Source organism: Pituophis catenifer, unplaced genomic scaffold (genome assembly GCF_029215685.1).
Source record: "Pituophis catenifer annectens isolate HBS135680 unplaced genomic scaffold, rPitCat1.0.hap2 SCAF_3, whole genome shotgun sequence".
NCBI lineage: Eukaryota > Metazoa > Chordata > Lepidosauria > Squamata > Colubridae > Pituophis > Pituophis catenifer.
The window spans coordinates 151,099,756-151,122,420 of NW_027256883.1; the positions used below are offsets into that span (position 1 = coordinate 151,099,756).

Here is a 22,665-nt window from a genome sequence, read left to right on the forward strand (position 1 = left end):
AGTCGGTTAAGCTAGCAGTTGAATTTTGATCCTAAACTACCTTTTTTAGTGCTGTTGTTACTTTAAGTGGTCACTAAATAAATGGTCGTAAATGGAGAACTACCTATATAGTAACTTGAAAATTAAAGATTCCTACTCAGGAATGGACAATTGCAAGGGTGACTTGACAGAATCAGAGAGGCAAGTTCTGTTAGAGTCTTTCCAAGTATTTGCTAAAAACCATTTTCAGTCCTGTTTTCAGCATAGTGAAATGCTGTGCACTTTGTTCTTAACATCACTACTCCCCTTTAAACATTTCCAGCAGTTCACACCACATGCATCTTCTTTGCTGGAGACACAAGTCAGAAGAAGAGCTTAATATCTTTAAAACTTGTTTATTCAGGATGAAGTTTCAGCTTTTGCACATCTGTACTGAATTAGTTGCCGGAGCATTCTTTCTTTTTTTTTTTTTCTTCTTACTAAAAAAAACAACAACAACAATACCCGGGGTCAGCATTTGCCAAAAGAACAAGATTCTCCTACTTCAATTTATTAAGAGTTTTGCCACAATTTTGGCTATAGGAGGATGGGTCATGGCTATGTAATAGCATGCTGTTGGGGAGGCAAACTCTCCAATTTTCAAAATGCTATATTAGTGCAATTATCAAGACCACCAGCAGTTTAAAAGAAAACATTAATCTTGTCAAATACTCACACATGTCCCTTAGGCAAGTTATTAATAGTTTTTTAAAGGGTGCATATTTTTGTATAAGCCAAAGATAGAATCACTCTGTAGTTTTTGTTGCTGTTTTTTTTTTTTTTCCCTCTTCTAATTCAGCTGTCCTGGTTACATAAGATTAAGTTTGATTGTGCCCAGTCTGTGTTGTAAATTTTAAATCTGACGATGTTTTGCTATATCAGGCAGAATTTATTTCTGTATCTTTGATGGTGTATGCAAAATAATGAGAAATGAAGGTCGAAAGTTTCAATTACAGTTTGTGATTAGAAATTTTAAGGCATCAATATTTGATTTCAACTGATCTCTAAAAAAAATTAGACCCTAGGCTATAATGGGAGAAATCAACATTTCTGCAGCTGCTTTAATTTGTTTGGCAGAGTGAAGTTGAAAAGAGCACACATAGAAGAGGTTTTTAATTTTAAGCTCAAGGATTTGCTGAAATAATTTTTGAACCTCTTTTAAGGTAAAGTTAGTACGTGTGTAGAACTGATAGCTCCCGAATTGTGTGGCATATTAGTAAGCTTTCCTTATCAGTATAGAAAGTATCCTCCTTCACAATAAAAAATTTCCAAATTAAAACTTTTCCTAAAAAGGTTTCTACCGCCTAACTATTTACCTTTGGCACAACTAATTGACAATGGAGGAACAATGTATTATATATTCTTTGTGCAAACTTTAAAAAAATGGCAGATAAGTGTTAATATCACTACTGCCTATTATTATGAAATCTATACTATAAAAATAGTATCGTTCATATACTGTAGTTGAAACAACAGCTAAACAGTCTCAATTCACCCATGCAGACAAAAAGATAAATTTATCAAAATAAGCCATGCCACAAAAAGTTGCAGAATGGAAACAGAAATTATTTTTGTTTATTTTTGAGGAGGGGGGGGAATAAAATAGGGATTTAGGAACTGCAAGCAGTTTGGGGAAAGAGACTGAGATAAAGTTTAAGAATTAAGGACAAATAAGTCTGAAAATATTGTGTATGTGTGATTGGAGAAAAATGGAAGATCACAGAATAGATTGGGAAAAGGTAAAGTATCATAAAGGAAAGAGGAGTTAAAAAATTAAAAAAATCTGAGTCCCTATTTCTCTTCCCTTACCCACTGTCTATCAGAAAAGTAAGTCCAAACAGCAGGAGCATACTTCCAAGACCACTGTGAGAATCATGTATTGTGCAAAGATGGCCAAATTCATTGGTTGGGGAACTCAACCATTCTTCTTCTTCCTCCTCCTTCTGCCACCCCTACTTGGGTAGAAACCAGCAATAGTGTTTTGGGTCTTGCCAACCAGAAAGCCAACTGAATCTCAACATTGCCTTCAAGTCTCTCTGAAGTTATTTGAAAGGTCCTGATTTGATCTGATGCAGAGGTGGGTTTCAGCAGGTTCTGACCAGTTCTGGAGAACCAGTAGCGGAAATTTTGAGTAGTTCGGAGAACTGGTAAATACCACCTCTGACTGGCCCCACCCCCATCTATTCTCTGCCTCCCAAGTCCCAGCTGATCGGGAAGAAATGGGGATTTTGCAGTAACCTTCCCCCGGATTGGGGAGGGAATGGAGATTTTACAGTATCCTTCCCTTGGAGTGGGGTGGGAATGAAGATTTTACAGTATCCTTCCCCTGCCACACCCACCAAGCCATGGCGCGCCCATCAAGCCACACCCACAGAACCAGTAGTAAAAAAAATTGAAACCCACCACTGATCTGATGCCCTGAATTGATTTGATTATTTGACTTGTTCAAATAATTCAGTCAGATTTTCTTCAAAGCAGATTTATTTATTTATTTATTTATTCATTCATTCATTCATTCATTCATTCATTCATTCATTCATTCATTTATTTATTTATTTTTATATGCTGCCCTTCTCCGGAGACTCAGGGCGGCTTACAATGCGTTAAGCAATAAGATAACCCCTTCAAAGTTCTGCAGAGGACAAATGGACTTGTATAAGATATATTGGGTAGAAGTATCAATCACTGTAAACTTCAATGTTTTTTTTTTTGTTTTGCTTTGTCATGTTTTTATGCACTAACCATTCACCCATACATACCCCAGGGAAGGATTTGAAACAGTCATATGGATCAACTTACATTTGTATATTTTCCTTGTATTTAATCAAATATATTGAATATAGGCTTACTACAGGCCATATTTGTGCATATGTGGTGGAAATACATTCCAAAGTGTCCACAGAAACCACAGAGGATTTGTAAGCGATTCATCTTCCAGTAAAGGAACAATGTTTCAGTTGCCTGTAAATAACTGCAATAGACCATCTGGCAATTAATTGCATTCTTCCAAAGAAAAAGAGATTGAGACAGAGATGCCTTTATTTATCCTGTATGCAAATCTAGTTCTTGGCTTTCTGCCTGCATTTGAAGGTAGTCCAGCAAATAGACAAGTCATCAGCTGGGAAGCACTTGTATCTCAAGGATTTCCAGCAGATTTTGGAACACGCCAGGTCCTAAACCTAGGTAGCTTTAGTGAAGCTCCACAGCTTTCATATCAATTTACATTTGGGAAAGTACTGCAGTTTTGCACTCCAAATAATGCATGGAGTTTTATTTATAAACTAAAAATACCTTTATGTTTTTCTTAAATTTTATACCATGAAGTAGCCATGAATGCTCCAGAATTAAATTAATCCATTTCCCCATCTTCTCTTTCACATCCTTATTCTGTAGTTTATATACCGGTAATCCATTGCTTTATTCAGCTTCTGTTTTCCTCAGTGCAGTTTCTCAAACTAAGAAATCTAGAATCTTACTTCCATCTTTTTTGAAACCTTCTCTTGTCTCCTGCAAACTGGGTTTGCGGGGCAGAATAATCTTCTATGAATTATATCTGTGTATACTGACTGCTATCGTAGAAAGAATCTTCTTTTGCTTTGACCCATAATTGTTTCTTATTAGACACTCTTAACCAACAATCACTAAGCTCAGTGCCTGCTCAAAACCAGCAATGGATTTTTGAAGCATATTTTTTTTTGTTCTTAGGTATGAATGTAGAGGAAATGTGCTAAGCATTAAAAAGAAAATTTGGGAGATCTATTGAGCAATATGATATCCTCGTTTGCATCAAGTTGTTTCCATTTGCCTTAAGATTTTACATTTGGTTTTATTTCCTCTGTTTCTTTTAGGCTTTTGTGGCTTTGGCATAATGGCATAAAATTTTCATTTTATCATTCTGTGCTATATTGATTTTTCTTCTTTCATGATTGAATATTTGGAATTTTGCTTTATAAATTAAGACATTGAAAACCAAATCATAGGTTTCCTTCAGAAATAACAGATAGTAAACAGATAGTTTCCTACAAGTAATGGAATCCATTGATTCTCACCATGTATCTAGAAAGTAGACTTAGTTCTTGAAAATTATCTTTCTCTTTTGCTTGAGACTTTTTAAAAAGTTTTAGTTCTTTAGTTCTATTTTTAATTTCATTAGAAGCAATTAGTAAAATTGGAGTTCAGAGCACCAATTTTGAAAATATGGCAAAAAGTAATTAAACTCACATTTCTCTTTCAGTGAGCATAAACATTTGGACTTGATTAAATTGTGTATTTTCATTACATTGTCTTCAGGTTTTGAGATTAGAAGATGCTAGGCAAGCATGTTTATACAGATGATGTACTATTACTATCAAGTCCAAGGCATTTCCGGTAGATGTGGAAGTAAGCTAGCTGAAGCTTGTGAATTGTGCTAGTAAAAGCATGCTACATATCAGAAGCAACAGAAAAATATGAGCAAGTATGAACTCATCCATTATTGTAAGGACCATTGCACTAATAATTGAATGTAAACACAATCAAGAGGTGCTCCTGAAAACTCTTATTCAAATATGCCTATGCTGATTACATTTCAAGTTATAATACAGATTTATTGTATTATAAAATATTTTAGCGTCATTTCTGTGCTTGCTTGCTTGCTTGATCCTTATGCACAATCATTTGCATTGATCATGTCATCTTATCTTGAAGCATGTGCCCTGATGTAACTATTCCCTCTTCTGTCTATATACTTCCAGGAAATTGCAGATTTGTGACCCTCTCTTCATTTCCAGTCTTCCATCTAGAACTATATAGCAACTGGATGACATAAGCATATAATTTGGAGGCAAGCTATAAATGCTGATTTATAGCACTCAAAAAATTGAAGCCCTTGCCTGATTAATTTCACTGTGCTTTCTAAATAATGCCATGAAACAAATTTCTTTTTGAAATGGCCTTTCTAAATGTCATGACTCCATATAATGATGCTTTTAGTAGAAAATTACTGTTGATAGTTTGAGTAAATACTCATATAGCCTTGTACATTACAGGGTAAGCAAAAGGTCACCGATATTCAGCATGACTATATTTTGTTTTAAATGTCCTTAATCTGGTACTCCCAAGACAGTTTGGTGCCTATCTTCTGGAACAAGGTTCCCTCCAAGAGTCAGATGGCCTTCACCCTGCTGTTATTTAGATGAGCTGTGAATACCTAACTCTTCACCCAGCCCTTTGACAAGGGAAAGTGAGATCTCTTGTTTTATCATACTTTCCATCTTTATTTTTATGCTTTATTGTGATTTCTTTGATGGTTGGGATCACCCTATGATCATTTAAGGTTGGGCACATACAAGTTAGTGTTTATTATTAAATTATTATAATCCTCATTATCTCAGCTGGCAGAATACTTATAAGCAGAATCAGTATAAACAATACTATTGTTAAGAGCAATCATTTTTAACAATTCAGGAGTATTTTTTCCCATTATAATAATGGGCCTGTGGTATAATAGAAGTGAGACTCAACCATGAAGTCTTTTTCAGGATAGTTTGCAATTTTGCCTTAGATAAGTTGTGTGATAAAACAATCAATTAAAAGTAAACCTAAAGCTATTTACGAGCTATAAAGAAAGTGCTTCTGTAAACACTGTAAAATAAAATTTTAGATGAGAGGACAGCCACCACTCATAACATTCTTAAACAGGAAGATAAGATAAATGAGATTCGTGGGCAAACATGGAAGATAAATCTCCCTGTGGCATAGACCAGGGTGGGTAACAATAGCATCTTTATGATCTATGGACTTTAATTCCCAAAATTTCTACATCAATATGGCTGGTTCAAGAATTCTGGGAAGTCCACAGGTCATAAAGTTGTCATAGTTGCCCACCTCTGACTTCAACTGTTGTTTTTCAACCTTGGCATTGTTGAGGAATTCTGGGAGTTGAAGTCCATGCATCTTCAAGCTGCCAAGATTGAGAAACACTGGCTTAGACATATGGGTGCAGTTATAGTAGTAGCACTTTAAAAGCTTTCAATCCAGAAGGCAAGCTTGAACTCAGAGGATTAGTTTAGGAACTGTTGTATCTGTGGAATTACTTGCAGTTCTCGACTACACCTGAAGCTTATATTTTGCAATGTCTGAAGAGCAATTGTCCAATAAGTGGTGTAATGATGCCAGAAACGCCCACAGCTTTTTGATTTTATTTTATTTGGTTGCTTTCGGGTAATAGGCAGTACATGGCATGTTCAAATGAAACCAGCTGGACTAGTTTTTCTAATTATGTCTCCAGGGTTGTCATTGCTTGTAGGGTAAGACCTGGAACAAAGATATCAGGATAATCCTAAAGTTTGCAACTCTTAAAACAGTAATTTACACAATCTTCTGATTTAATATTAAACCCACATATTTGTTGTTTGGGGATCAATAAATTGCTCTGAAGTATTGTATGTCTGTATCCTGATATGTATGTTCTTTTTTCAAGATCAGATTCAGTGACTGGGAAATAACCCAACCACATTTGTATCATGTGAACTCTTTTCTTCAAATGTATAAACACCTGAAATATAAAAACAGAACAACTGCCCCCCCCCCCCAACACACACACACACAGTTTTAGGTTGCACAGAAATCTTTGGTACAGCAAAAATGAAGTAGATGTAAGAATTCCAGCTACCACAAACCACACCTGTAGCATCTTTAACCACACTTAGAGCTACAGAGGTAGAATGGAGGATTCCATTTTATTATTCAGAATAATCACATCGTCATAGAGAAAAATGGCCTTAGCAAGTCCGAATATGAAGAATATGGAGATCTGTCATGTCACCGGTCAATAGAGCACAGATTTGTTCTTCAAGATGATGTAAAGCTAGCATGACAGTAACTCATTTAAGCAGATCTTTATTGCTTGTCCCATACAGACTCCTTTGGAAAGCAATAAAAAAAAATATGTCTTGTGAACTACAGTAACCCCCTGTTAATTTGTTCAAGTATATTGAAGCTGAAATAGGCAGCCCAAAGTACAATACACTAGTTCCTCTGAATGAGTTACCCTTTTTCTGATATATGAGCAGTATTTAATGGAATTAGAAACATTTTTTTAAAATCACATCTTTTTGTCAATACATTAAAAAAAGCCATATAAGATCTTAGAGGGAGAAACAGAGAGAAAATCTGATTCATAGAAGAGAAAAACAAAACATTGTGTTTATTCATAGAAAGGATGATATGATAGCTTGGCAGTACATTAATAAACATAAGCTACCTGCTGCAACTAGTTAGATACTCGGGGCATTTAAGAGTAACTAATACAGTCAAGTTTAATCCACAAAATCAGAGGAGCAAATGCATGTGCCAATAGACACTCCCATTTATAAATTAATATCTGAGAAGTAAACATAAGTATCTGTTAATCTTCATCTTCTTCCATAACTGTTGTTACTTCACTTCACATCATCTTCCCTTCAATATCAGCTAGAAAATATACATAATAATATGTATTATAATATACAGGGTGAAGGTTTGGATTTAATTTCAGATGGACTGGTACTATTATTGGAATTGAGTTGGTTTGTCAGTGGATCAGGATAGATGATGGTCTTATTTGCTGCTATTCCAAACTACTACCCAAAACAGCTGCTTCATTATGAAGTTGTAAAATACTGCGGTTAATTTGTTGCTCTGAATACCCTCTTGTGTTGGCTGGTAGGCCAACTGGAAAATTAGTAGTAAGTGTGCATCATGCCTGAGGCATTGAGTACTCTTTGGTTAGATTAGACTAGTGGGTATGTAAATGCAAATCATTTCAAAAGACCTTATTAGATAAACCATCAGATGTTCAGGCAAAGACATCACTATCCCAGACCCTGGCAGTAACATGGAATTATTTGGAACACAAGTAGACTTTTGAGCAACGAGCATGAGCTTATGGTGTCAATATCTGCAAGAATAAGGATTCAAAACCACATTGTGCAGCTTGATTGAATTCTACTCAGCATTAATGATATATTTCAAAAGCAAACTTATATGGGAAAAAAGTGCATATCACCTTTTTTAAAGTGAAGTTAAAATATCCTTCAAGACAACTTCGGTAGAGGTGAAAATAGACAGTCTGTTGTTTTCTTGGCAACAATATGCCATTTCCATTTTCTGGATGCTTTCTCAACTCCACAGCCTGATATTTCCATGTAACCTCCCCAAAAATATATCGGATCCAGTCCAGATTACCTTTTTGATATCCGCCAAGTTCAACTAGTTGCTGCCAATACTTCATTACTAATAAATCATTTAGTGAATAGATTTCAGCAGTTACACTGTGATCAGCTATTGTTTTAAAGCTATACCATCTTCAATATGACTGAATATCCTTTAAAAAAAGATACACTTTTCTTTTTTGCAGATTATTATAGGAGAGTTCTATCGGATCCACTGCCTTAAGGAGAAATCTCGGTCTTTTATCCAGAACCCATACATTGCAGCATTATACAAGCAAGTGGGCTGCTTTGCATTTGGCTGTGCTATCAGTCAATCCTTTACTGATATTGCCAAAGTGTCGGTGGGACGGCTGAGACCTAATTTCATTGCAGTGTGTATGCCAGACTTTACAAGAATCAACTGCTCCCAGGGTTATATACAAGAATATCAGTGCCTTAATCCTGATGAAAGCAAAGTCCAAGAAGCAAGGTAAGAGTCTTTTTTTTCCAAAAGACATCTGTAGCTCAACCAAAATGATGTCCTTTTGTCTATGTAGATTTCATAAATCTTGCTATAAATATGTGAAAGAAGAATGCAAAAGAAATTTAATATTGTTGGGAAATCAAAGTTAAAAAACCAATTAAGAAGCGGTATGACTGATGTATCGGAAGAAGTTATTTTCCTAAAAGCATAGAATATAGTGGTCAAAAATGAGCTTGAAGATCATCTACCCAGCATGAGAATACATGACTATATATGTATATATATATTTGGTCTGTCTCTATTACTAGAAACTGTACTAGAAACTGGAGAAAGGGAGTACTCATACCATTCATAGTCAGGATTTTAGATAGGATTATACATATCAGTTTAATTCAACTGTAAAAGTGAATTGGACAGATTCTCTCAGGAAGACACCATCTGTGAATCTATATGGCATACTAAATACCTATTATATGCTGTATAAGCAGAAGTGTGCTTCCTCATGCTGGCACAATGATAATTGCATTGTTTCCATTTTCTACATCTCAATAGTATGTGAATGGACTTCATAGCAATAGCACTTAGACTTATATACCGCTCCATAGTGTTTTGCAGCACTCTCTGGTGGCTTACAGAGCCAGCATATGTCCCCCAAAAATCTGGGTCCTCATTTTACAGACCTTGGGAGGCTGAGTCAACCTTGAACCCTGTCAGGATCGAACTCCTGGCAGTGAGCAGTGAGTAGTGAGTTAGTTTGCAATATTGCATTCTAATCACTGCATCACCACGGCTCACAATAGTTGTTTAGTAAAACCAAACACAGATATTCAATCAATTATTGAACGTTACCCAGAATCACCTTGTGTGATATGGAGTGGCTGTATAAATGTTTGCAGTGACAAGCATTTGATATCTAGTTATCCTGTTGATTTGTGGTAGATCAGTTAATATTTCATCTTAGATGTCTGCTGTCTCTGTGACAATTATTCAATCCTGAATTAATAGTTACAAATGAATTTGGATAGAATAAAGAGAAGTTTTAGTTCTGTGGATTTTTCACCTTAAGAGATGAGAAAGCAGAGTAACTGACCACTTATTCAAATAACAGATTGAATGCAATGCTTCATATTTTTTTTCCTTTTCAGGAAATCATTTTTCTCTGGACATGCTTCCTTCTCACTCTATACCATGCTTTATTTGGTGGTAAGTCTCAAGTTATTTTACTTAGCAAATCATGTGTAATATTTCTTTCTCTGTGTTTCTCTTTCTCTCTCTCCCCCTCCCTCCCTCCCTCCCTCCCTCTCTCTCTCTCTCAGGTTTATAATGGGAAATGAATGAATATTATGAACCAGAAAAAGTAAAAGATTACTACAACATATGTTTTAGGTAATAGAATCATAGATTAAAGCTTTATTTATTAAAACCTAGAATATAACTTCAAGGGCTTGTCTCTTAATCGTGTAGTTTACACAGTCAAGGTCCTTTATGGTGTTGTTTATGCAAGAATAAATCTATGGTTAAAAAAAAAATCCTGTTATTTATGAAGAAGCATAGACACAGTAATTTAGATTCTATTAGTTCATAGAATATATGTTTGAAACTAACTTGACTTTTACAAGTTCTTCCATCCACATATAAAATTGCTTGGAAAATGCAGCAGTGTAAACATGAAGAAATGCAGTCATGTGAACAATGTTATTTTGGCTTCCAGCTGTCATTTCCATATAAAACAATGTAGTACGGATCCTGCAATACTGGTTTCTCTCTTTACTATTAAGAGTTTCTGATAGTTGTTTTGCATCCAGGAGATCTTAGATTCAAATCAGGGAGATACAGGTTTTTTATCTAGAAGATCCAGAATTCAACTTGTAGAATAGTGTTAGGAAGGACTGAAATACTGGAAGATCTCTGAATTTCAGTGGTAGACTACCATGAGTTTGATGGTCCAAAAATAATGTTGTTTGTTCATGAATTTGGTACAAGTTCTTGTTATCAAAAGGAGAAGAAGCGAAGCAGATAAATCACTATGTTTGGAAATTAAAAAGTGAAAAAAGCTATATTAAGAATGAATTGGACCGAATGGAAGAAGAGTTAATGAAGAAGGATTCAATAATCCTACATAGAATATATCAATTCATAGCCCAGATTAGTTGCTTGATGCACTTAAAAAAGCACACCATATCTCAGTTCAGGTTGAGTAATAACACAAAGCCATGTGGAAAAGGTGTGTAGTCCCTCCTCCTTGTGTCAGCCTCACTAGGTAGATCAGACCAGAAAATCAACTCCACTGGAAAGATGGCAGAGATTGAGATTAGCTGTAATACCAGAATCTTGCGAGTTGTACTGCAATTCCACTTCCTTATAGTCCTGTGAATTCGGAAGGCATCTGCTGAGATGCTTTTGAATGTTATCTCATTCTGGATTTAACAGTGTTTACCCTTTGTTGATTTAGCAATGGACCCTGCATATCTCCATCAAGGTCATCTTCCTTACTCTCTACAGCAAGGTGACCGCTAACCACAAATAAATAGATTGGCATTAGAACCGTAATTAGTGCCAGAATCTGCTTCCCCTGAGGAAATTAAATGAAAATCCACTCAAAATTGCTAAGCTCCACTTTGAGATGTAATGTTTGGTTAAGTATCATGTGTACCCAAACTTTCACTATGGAAAAGTGAAAGTTGCTTTTGATATAAAAAAATGTTTAGTAAAGTTAACACAAGAAAGGCTTTCCTACAATGTAGAGGAGAATATTTGGATAAAATGAATGAATGAATTTGTCTTCAGTTAGAGTTGTCTTTCAATTCTAAAAGAGAAACTCTACTCTAATTTTAATATATTAACTTTTTAATATAAATTAAATTTAATATAAAACTTTTTGTTTAGTTATTTATATTTTTGTCACGTTTGTGTAAGGTATATTGGAGGTGGTGACCCTTTGAGAGTCGTATGCAATGAAATTTCATTTTAATGTATGCCGATTAGTGTACATTTAAAGTGACAATAAAAATTTTTAAGTCTCTAATTAACTGGATGCAAGATTTTAATACATTAACTAGATTCTGCTCCTTGTTAAACAGCCTAGTTGGCTACCTAGCCAGCATTAAAACAAATCCAGGTTAACTAATACTATCTACGAACTATGGTTGGTCGATCTTGATCATCAACTGTCATTTATTAGCCCAGAAAAATTGTTAAGGAAGACAGCATAATTTCAAGCTTCTAGGAAATTTTTTGAAGAAAAAAAATGAAAGCTCTTTATTTTAACTTTAAAAACATTGTTGTAGCCTAAAGCAGCAACTCAGCCTCTTGTCTGCATCAGACAAAACTTGAATCCTCTGAAAGATCACTAAAAATCCTTTGCTTCCAAGAGTGTGGCTGGTCCCACATTTTGTGTCCAACATGGGCCATTGTGTGACATCAGACAGAAATGGATAGAGAAATTCAATCCTTGAAATGGGTCCATTGGTTTGGATGTCATTCGTTCTTCAGAAGGATTGGAATGCTTGGAAATCCTTATCTGCATAGATGTTCCATTCCTAGCTTTATTACAACAGCACCAAGAGCGTAGAAAACAGGGAGAGCAAAAAAAAAAAAAAAAGGCACCCCTTACACATACAGAAAACCTAATGAGATAATGTTAGGCTGCTTATCTGGCATTTGCATATATTGAGTGAATATTATAATTATCTCTTTCATTAGGCGAAAAGGGGAAAAAAATTAAAAAAAATCCTTTACCCAGAAGCACTCCAGGAAGCAGGGCAGGTGGATTTAACTTGCCCACATAGTTTCACTCAAAATTTCTGGCTCTGGCCTTGTTTTTCTTTGTCAATGAAAAATGGCTCTGCCCTTCCTTTCCTCCGCTTGTTATGCGAAAGTGTTTCCTGGCTGGAAGTAAGCTGGGTAGAACTCCTAAAAGAAACCTTGCATAGGTCAATTATGGGTGGAGCAGCCCTAAGCTCTTTGGAAGGAAGAAGGAGAGATTTAACGAGTGATTTGTGATTAAAATATAACATGGGAAAGGCCCCTTTTTCCCCCTTTTTGAGACTTTCTAGTGATCCGTAGGTCTCATATCTGCCATATTCTTAGGTATGAAATAGGAATAGGGTTACCAAGGAGGGATGCAGACATGATGGTATAAAAACATTAACTATATCTATGAATAGGCCTTTCCTATTACAATTCCTTCTTGTTGCTGCCTGAAAAGATAAATTAGGACAACTCCCTACTGCTGTTCCTCCTCCTCCTCCTTTCCTCTTTAAGTTGGTAGCAATCTTTGTAATTTAATTACCATACATCCAGGCTTTTTGATAGACTATGTGAATTTATTTCCTCATATTTTCCTGTCTGTTTTTTTTTTTTCTTCCTGTAAGGATTTCAAAGTTTCTCCGTAAACATTTATACCATTTCCTCTCAGCAATGCTAAAATAACATGGCCAATGAACCAGAGGGACGAGCATGCAATGCAAAAACGGTTAGAACTTGATTTTGTTCCCAGCAATGCATAGATGGAGTGTTTTATAATTTGGCTTTTAGTTATTAGCAATGAAGCTCGTCTCTTGGACATTTGGATAAATGATTTGTGTAACTCATCACCACTACCATTGCTGGGACAACGTGGCACTTTTTTTTCAATTTAAGATTTTATCCTGCTTTATTAAAAAAAAAAAAAAAGGCAGCCTTGCATGTAAAGAATGGTCAGAAAACAAATCTTTATTTAAAGACATTATTTAATTGAGAACTGGAGAGTAGTATTATTATTTAATTGAGAACTGGAGAGACCCTCATTTCTAATTTCCTTAACTAGAATAATGGAGAGGAGTGCCAACAGCTTCTGGAAAGCCACATGGTTTTGAATCCTTTTTGTTTAAAGGGTTGGACCAGTGGTTCAATTTGATTTTTAATGGGGCAATTCGAAAATGTGTGGTGTCTAGAGTTTAGACTCTAGACCTTAGCAACACTTTTTAATATTTGCATAGACAAGACTCAAATAATTATATGTCACAGGGGGGACATCAGAATTTTAGAGATGCTTAGGTGGGGCATGGCCAAAAAAAGGTTGGGAACCACTGGGTTAGACAATCCAACAGTATTGGTATGTAGAAAAGGTCATCTTAATGTGACATAGCAGAGGCATGCAGGTCACAGTCTTCTAGTCAGGAGGGCATGGTGTTTCTCTACTCAGATCATAATACTGTAGTCATCTCCAGATATAGATGTGCTGGGGTATGCAGATATTATGAAAATGTAAAATTTATTGTTTGCAGTCTACAGTCTACAGTTAAATTATTCTTAAATTATCCTCTTATCCTTAGAATATACTCAGAATTGTTTTGTTTGTTTGTTTGTTTGTCCTTCCTAGAACTGGAGCATGGAGAAAAGTTCTTAAAACTTGGCTTTGCACATCAAATTAAATTATGCTTTTTTAAAAAGCCATTCTTTGTTTTTTAAAAAACCGAAAAGATCTAGGTGCGAACACAAATGCTAAGCCATAAGCCATATTTGCAAATCACAGTGCCTAGATCTAGACGTACAAAGTGAAAATCAGCCTATACCTGGCCTGCACAACTCATCATGGTGAAAGAGCCACATTGATAAACTAAAAACTCTCAAGGGCCGGAAAAAAAATACTGGAATTGTCCATCAGCTATTCTGTGGCTAATGGTGGAGCAGGAACATTGGATCTAGCAGTGGTGGCTCTAAATTTATTACTTTAAAAAAAAATGGTGGGTCTTACAAGGCTGTTTGGCAGGCTGTTTGCAGCCTGTTGTGAAGGCCTGATCTATACTAAGGATTAGCACATTGTATGAACCCAGTAACTGTGCAGTGCCTATGTGACAATCTCATTGGAGGGAAAAGTCTGATAAAAGTTTAATAAGAGCAAATAGCTATTTGAAGAATCGCATTGGATTTATGAGAGTGGGATTGCCACTGCTAGTGTCTAAAGGGTCTTGATTTGAACTGGTATCAGGCTGATTGTACCTGAAAAGGCTCAAGATCTGTAAATTCTTTCACACTGTACTGATAAGCCAAGGCAGCAGCACATTTAATGGAAGCATAGCAATTTGTGAAATGTACCGCCTTGTTTGATTCAGCATTGAAAATCTCCAGAGTAAACCCTGGAATTGCTGCCTGTGGAAATAGATGGGTAAAAAAATAGGTGCGAGGAAGTTTTAAAATTCACCTTTGGTTTAAATTAGTCACTCTCAGTTTGGATTCTTTTTAAAAATACCGGCATGCTCAAACAAGTATTTTATTGCTGCTGTACTGGGGTCTGTCTTTGCATGTTTTGTCTCATACAAAAGTGCTGCTAAATGTTTTCCTCCCTCCGCCCTATTATATGTAGTACATATAATCAAGGCCCTTGCTGGTTTTCAACCTGCTGAGAACTTTCTGGCCCAGCTGATCATATAATTAAATGCAACCTGTTATACTACTTTCATTTGTTAGAATTTTGAAAAAAATGAAACTTGAAGCGCTGACTAATGGCAAACTTTTCCATAAGGTACTAATCTTTCATTCTCGAAGTGAGGAAGGAGCTACTATTGAGGCCATTTTCCTTAAAGAATTCTTTTGTCTACATTCTAGGCCTCCAGGAAATGGATCTTCATGAAATTTGCCAAGGTTGCTGATTGTGGCTGTTTTTTTTTTTAATTCCACCAAGATTAAATTCCCCAGAGCCCTTGACACATTAAAATTTTTAAAGCTTCTGTATTTATCAATTCATATTTAGTTCCTGTTAAATTTTTAAAATTCAAAGAAATGTTTGCATATAGTTTGAAGATTCAGATTTTGCCTCTGCTATTCATCTCATGTTTAGAATAGATGACATGTATTGTGATACATGTAATATATCACAGTTAGTATAACAACGAGCATATTACATATGTATATGTAAAAGTTTAGGGAAAATATGACAGTGGTCTGTAATCGGTACTTAATAATATGGAATATATGAAGTGGTCTCAAAACACTAATTTTTAAAAAGATGACTTCCAGTGGTGATGTCATAGCAGGGAAAGAGAATGGTCTCAGTTCCTAGACCCCAAGTTTTTCACGTTTGGGGACCCCCTCGGCGTGCGGTGAGCCTGGAGAGCCACGCGGAATAGAGGGAAAGCCTGAAGAGCAGCGAGGTGAAAGGCGATCAGCCGCTGCAACAACTAACAGATAATTCATTCCTTTCTTTGATCCTTTCTTTTTTTAAAAAAAGATACAGTGCTGTTGCTAAGGAGACGCTGGCATTATGTACTTTCAGCACTTGGACCTTTGCAATTCATTTTAGTTGGGTGCATGGATTTTGCTTTATCTTCATGGTAAAAAAGCAATGGTATAAAGTAAAAAGTAGACATTATCTGATAAAATTAGCTGTTTTTGCAGAAATTTCATGCCAGAATGTCTATATTAAACTTGTAAATAGATGCACTGGAAATATTTGGCAAATAGACTTCTACATCTGGGACTTGTAAATTGAAACTACCTTTCTAAACTCAACAACAGAACAGTGATTGAAGAATCAGATGTGATGGTTCAATATAAGCCAACTTTGCTAACCTGGTGCCTTTAGCTCTGTTGGGAATCAACTCCATATTGTAAGCATTGTACTTTTTCTTACAGAGAATAATATCTTAATTTCATTTTCAGAGGCATCACTGATTAAATATGGTAGACCTATTATGTGACAATTAGCTACTGTATATATGTGAAAGAATGTTGCATTGTGCCTTTATATAAATCAGTAGTTCTGCAGTGAGTTCAAAATCTCAACTTCTGTAGGTTTACCTCAGCAAGGAGGAAAAAAATGAGAACAGGGTAACCTGAAGTTCCAGGACCACATAACCCTTGATCCCGTCCCCCCGTTTTCAGAACCTGGTTGCTGATAATTGGCCCCACAGTTTCTTGTCATTTTTTAGTGGAGCAAAAAAAAAAAAAGAAATTAATATAATCCCCAGTTGGATATAACATAGTTGATAAAATAAAGAGGAAAAGAGAATCCCCTCAATATTTTAGGAAAATACTTCCAGTTATGTCCATACATATAATGAGATTCTGCCATTGTGGTATTTAGCACTCTCAACAATTAGAAATATGGCAAATTATCAATAGGTTGCCTACCTCTATATTAGAATTCGTTAGACCAAAGCTTATTTTACCCTTAATGTCCTGTTCTGATACTACTGTATCAGTCTTCAAACATTACATATTCCCTTTGTCTTCCTTAATATCAATTACTGCCTTAATGTTTGCCAGAGTTTTGCTACTGTAAGTCAAGTATATAATGTTGCCCACAGAGACCATGCATGCGCCAACAGTCATTGGATTGTTTTCTTATGTAGCCTTGCTGACATAACTTTAATTGTGTCATGATGAATTAGAAAATCAACTCTTACATATCTTTAATATTTAATAGTTGAATTTCTAGGATTGCTTGATATTTATTCTTAGCTACCGGAGCAGACCTAAAACTATATTTCAGTAGGATGATGGCCAGAGTATTATTCATTAGATAAACATTGGTGTCCGATTTCAAAATGCAAATTCAACAAAGGAAATACTTTAGTCTTCCCTTCTTGCATTTTCTAACTGATCTGAGCAAGGCCAAATTCTGCTACTCACTCACTTGTAAGATGTTAATCTTTACTATCATAAAAAGCTATGAATCAATTTTATAGCCACTTTTCAATTAGTCAAGTAGTATTTTACATGCCTTCTTATTTATCTCCAAAAACAACATTACATTGTATACTAAGCCACCTCATCAGCCTTATCACTAATTTTTGTATGTGTGTGTGTAAATAAGTATATATATGATATGGTATATATGAATGTCAAGTGTTCAGCCCACAAAGTATTTATTCTTTGTAGTTGGTTGTATCTTTCTTCTCCTTTTCCTAACCAGCTCCAAACTGATACTCTCCAGATGGATTATGATTAAAAGCTGTAGTTCCAACACATTTTCAGTTATCAAGTCAGAGGAGGATGTCCAGTTTGGGTTGAGTCCCTCTGTCCTTCTTAGCAATTTTAAATGGCACAAATTCATCTCTGTTTAATAATACGGAGTATCTAAAAATGCTTTGGCTCAGCCAGGACAAATAAGCTGAAAGTTAATATGACGTGCACAAGCTTCATAATGTGTGTTCACTAATACTACTGGAAATAGCAAAAAATGACATTTAGGAGGTGAAATTAGAAACAGGGCTTGGGTTACAGGCTGGAATGAGCTGCCTTTTTATTTTTTTTACGAAGTATTCCGAAAAGTAAAAATATAAGCAACTATTAATAGTTTTCTCCTGCTGTTCTGTAACTTGCTGAAGAAACATGGATACCTCATTTTTATTTGCTTAGGATCTCTGGCTGACCACAGTCTATTCCCGCTGACATCACTGGAAGTCCCCTGGCAATGGCGGTGCTGCATATTCCCCCAGAGCTGTTGGTTATGTGGTGGTGCAGCTCTTGCCAGAATTTTAATACTTGTATGGTTTTTCAGCAACTCTCACACTCGATGGTCACTGGGTCATTGCTTTCTTCCCTCCCTCTTTGGTTTTGTCACACTTTTCTAGTCCATGCTATTGGTGGCTGTTTTTCCCATGGCTGCCCATTGGTCTGGCGCTGTAGTTGCTCAATGTTTTGTTACTATCCAAACACCACCTTGGCGCCTCTGTAAACCTCCTATGATTGAGTTTGCAGCAGTTGGAGACTTTACTAAAAAACCATATATAATTCGCTACAAAAACAACTAGTATTTTTTTTTTAAAAAAAAATAAAGTTTTGTTTTCTTTAGCTTGGTTTCACTTTATAATGAAAGCCTTTAAGAAGTAAGGATAGGATGGCAATGTCAAAATGGATCATGAATGAGACAGGGGAAGATTTGGTTAGCAAGAACTCAATTAATTAACCCTTCATGTTTAGTAAAAGTCTTGGACAAACCTGCTGTTTTTACAGCATTTGATCATAACAAATTTAAATGCAGATTTTAGCCTGATTTCATCTGTGATAAAGCCAGCTTCTGTTTCTGTTTTCTTAGGAGGGCTTTTTGCAAATTTGTTACCATGTCATATTTTGAGACATATCTAAATTTTTTGAGGGGAATTTGATTCTATGGGTATATGTATCACTCTTATACAAAAAGTGCTGGTTACAAGCCAGACATTATCTTTTCATCATAAAAGGATATGCATATACTGATTAAAATTTTAAAATTCAACTTAAAGCTTAATTTTAAAAGACACATCAAGAGTAAAATTTCACTGACTTTAGCTTTCTCTTTCAGACCACTTAAGTAGCAAAATTGCTCTTATGGGTGGAATACTGTGGTTCTATTTATCTAAAAGAAACATAGGACCTCACATCTTAGAATACAACTCTGAATGGCTCACAATAATGGTAAAACCAAGAAATGGTAAAAATCATCTTAAAAACACATTTCAGTCATTCTCCTTTGTTGCCTGCAACTAAACCACCTTCAGTTTTCTATCTTACTCTATCCCAGTGCCAGGGGGCATATCCAGCTCTTTACAGCCTTCTGGAAGGAGAACAGGGTGAAGGTCTGATGGCTCCCCAAGGAAAGGGGGTTTCCCAAGATAGCAGCTGCTACGAAAAAATTCACACTTCCTAGGTCCCACTAGACGGTAACATTTCAGGGAAGGGCTATTAATGAACTATTCCCATTTTCCAGCAACAATAGGTAGATGTTGTCTGTTCCAAAAACAGTTCTAATATGCCAGATAAGAACTGGCAAAAATGGGATTTAGACACGGCTTGTCCTCAAGCTGGTCAACCTGCCTGACTTTGTCAGTCAGACATGTACATTTGGGTTATTGCTAGAAAAAGTTTTTAAGCACTTTCTTCCCATTTTTTATAGCGCTAATGCACTCTTAATCACACTAACATTATCAAAGAAAAACAAGATCTAATATAGCAGTGGTACCCAACCTTTTTATCGCCGCGGACCAATCAGCCTTTGATAATTTTACCGTGGCCCGCTGAGCGCGCACAGGGGTAGGGGCTTTGGGCCACACGTGCGTACCTGCGCGGGGCTCTCTTCCCTGGAGCCTTTGCGCACGGCCCAGGAGCTTTTGCGCACGGCCCAGGAGCTTTTGCGCAAAGGCCCAGGAGCCTTTGTGCTGCAGCGTTCATGTCCCCCGGCCGCTGTGCGGCCCGGTGCCAGGTACTCCACGGCCCGGCACCGGTCCGCGGACCGGGGGTTGGGGACCACTGTAATATAGGACTGGGCTTAGCTGAAATAACTTTTCAGTGTGAGAATGCATGGCAGTCAGAGGAGGGCATAAAATTGGACCCATTGTGTTGATAGAAATAATCCAGGGATAGAGTATTTGGGGCAGCTGTGGGTAACTCTGCTCTAGAGATATGGGACCATGTTCATCAATCTAGGGCAGGGGTGTCGAACTCGCAGCCCGTGGGCTGGATACATCACGTGCTAGCCCCGCCCCCGCCTGATTTAGCGAAGGGGAAAAAAGTCCCAATACGTCACGTGACATCGCCATAACGACACGAGTTTGACACCTCTGATCTAGGAGATGAACTTGGGTGGGAAGGTTTTGAATTCCGTACATACACCCGGAAATTACACCCACTGCATTCAACTACAGATACTTTGATCAGGACTGAATATGAATAAGTTTTAGATACAGAAAATTGTATCTAATGAGAGAATTCTTCTAAGGAAAGTTTGAGAGGCTTGGGATTCAGACAAGGGATCCCTAGTCACAAAAAAACAAGTGCAAACTCAAGATTCAAGCATGTCATTCAGTAATTACGTTCCAGGAAAGAATCTGATTGCATTTCATGTTCAGGGAATTAGAAACTTTTGTTGGATATTTTCTTATTAATTGTAAGCTCTCAATTCAGCAATATGTAGGATTTTTTAATGCACTCTTTGTAGGTGTAACGTAACAGTTCAATTCCTCCAATCAGTATTACAGCTCAGATCCTACATGGGACATTTCTGTGACCTTGTCACATCCCATTCCTTGCTTCCTATGCACAGGAAGGCAATAGTTGATGAGGTATTCAGTCGGGCTTACATTCTCCACACCCTGACTTTTGGGTTGGGTCAGCTACCAGCTCCTTTGATTTGTGAGTAGACGTCTATGTGTTTCCTGCAGCCTCTTTCCCTTTTTGCCTCCCTGGTTCCCACAGGAACCTGAGAAATAGGCTTTGCCCTCAGCTTTTGAGAGGAAACTGGATCAGGATAAGTGGGGAGGAACGAGGCAAGGGACAAGTGTCCATTTGACCTCATTCAGCTATTTCATCTCAGGTCACACCCTCAGTTTTCATCTGAGTATATGTCTGCATATTTATAGGTTTCTGTTCCACCTCTGTAGCGAAAATGTCATTTTTCACTCTAAATTTTATATTTAAGAAGCCTTAAAAGTCGAAAGCAACTCAACAGAACTTGAATTTCAGGCAAAACTAGAAAAGAGGTGAAATTCAAACATATGACTTCACAGTGTAAAAGACTACATAGTATTTTAAGATATCCAGCAGCCAGTTTTGAAAGAGCTTTGTAGATTTTTACAGAGCACAGAAAAAGGGAAGCCAAAAGGATTAGGGCACCTTTCTTATGAAGAAGCTCTTAAGTGTGGAATATTTATTTAGTCCAAGAGGAAAAATGACAAAAAGGAAATATTATAACCTGGAAAAAGCGAGACAGTATCCTTGTAATTATCAGAATGAGATTCAGGGTTACACAGTGAAGTTTATTATCATTGATCCAGGAAAGCCAAGGTAATTTGCTATAAACGGTTTGAACATTCAGATTTTTAATCTAAATTGGAGCAGGATGAAATGTGCCTCTGGAAAGCAGTTCTCCCCCCTCCAAGAGTAATTAACTTTCATAAAGATTGGGAGAGCCTGTCATTTTCCAGGTGTTGCTGCCTACAGTTCCCAATGGCTGACATAACTCAGAAGTGAAAACCCCCGAGTTAAAGAATTCTCTGCCATGTGATGTGATACTTAGTGGCATAGATACCCCTCACACAGAAAATGGAAAAAATACTATCAGTCTTGTATTTTTGCTCATCTGTATCAGTTTTCTCCAATGTTAACACTTGCTAGGTTCAATGGGAGTCATAGTCTAATATGCCCAAAATGAAATTGGTCAGGCACCCTGAAATCAGTTGCAAGATGAAATTGGTACCCCAATATTTAGTACTAGCTTTTGTACAGGGAGAACTGGCTAAATTGAAGAAGGTTGCACAGAGGTTGGTTAGTCCGCCATCATTAGCATAGCACTGAACCAGGATTTTGGAAGCTTCATGTTGGAGAAAGTTGACGGTGTCATTTGCTTTGAGGATAGTATCATTGTGCTTTTCTGTTACTTTCTTTGTCATTACAGTTGTACCTGCAAGCCAGATTTACTTGGAGAGGAGCCCGCCTGCTGCGCCCGTTGCTACAGTTCACACTGATCATGATGGCATTTTACACAGGACTTTCTCGTGTGTCCGACCACAAACATCACCCCACAGATGTACTGGCAGGTTTTACACAAGGAGCCCTGGTGGCATATTGCATAGTAAGTCTTCTATTTTACCAGCTTATTATTTCAGTAAATGTCTGTAAATGTCACATGTAACAAAATTGTACTCCGTTCCATGGTAGAGACTGCGATAGGACTTCATTTAATTTAAAACATCCACGAATTGTAATTTGGCACATAAAACAAACATTACTCTTCAAGCACCATATATATAAGAATTTTATCTCCATCACAGTGTGTGGAATATATATCCAACAGGGAGGGAGATGCTGCTAGCGAGACACTTGGTTTGTTTGTGTATATAGAAGATTTTTATACTGTACTACATCTGAGAATCTCAGTAAAACACTAACAATCTAAGCAGTAAAATAAACTAAACAGTAATAACACTTAGAAATGGAATAGATTAAAATCTGCAAACAAGGAAGTGACCAACAAGATTTCTTAAAATATTTCTAAGATAAATACACAAAGCTAGAAGGACCGGGAAATTAGAA

The 22,665-nt window shown here is 36.6% G+C and overlaps 1 protein-coding gene across 1 annotated transcript in view; it reads left to right on the forward strand.

Moving 5' to 3' along the window:
* The window catches only part of PLPP3 (phospholipid phosphatase 3), a 77,904-nt gene that overhangs the window by 44,024 nt on the left and 11,215 nt on the right, over positions 1–22,665 (forward strand). The window contains exons 3-5 of the mRNA XM_070941301.1: positions 8,396–8,679; positions 9,819–9,876; positions 22,028–22,204. Coding sequence (XP_070797402.1) covers positions 8,396–8,679; positions 9,819–9,876; positions 22,028–22,204 — 519 coding nt within the window. The remainder of the gene's footprint in view (positions 1–8,395; positions 8,680–9,818; positions 9,877–22,027; positions 22,205–22,665) is intronic.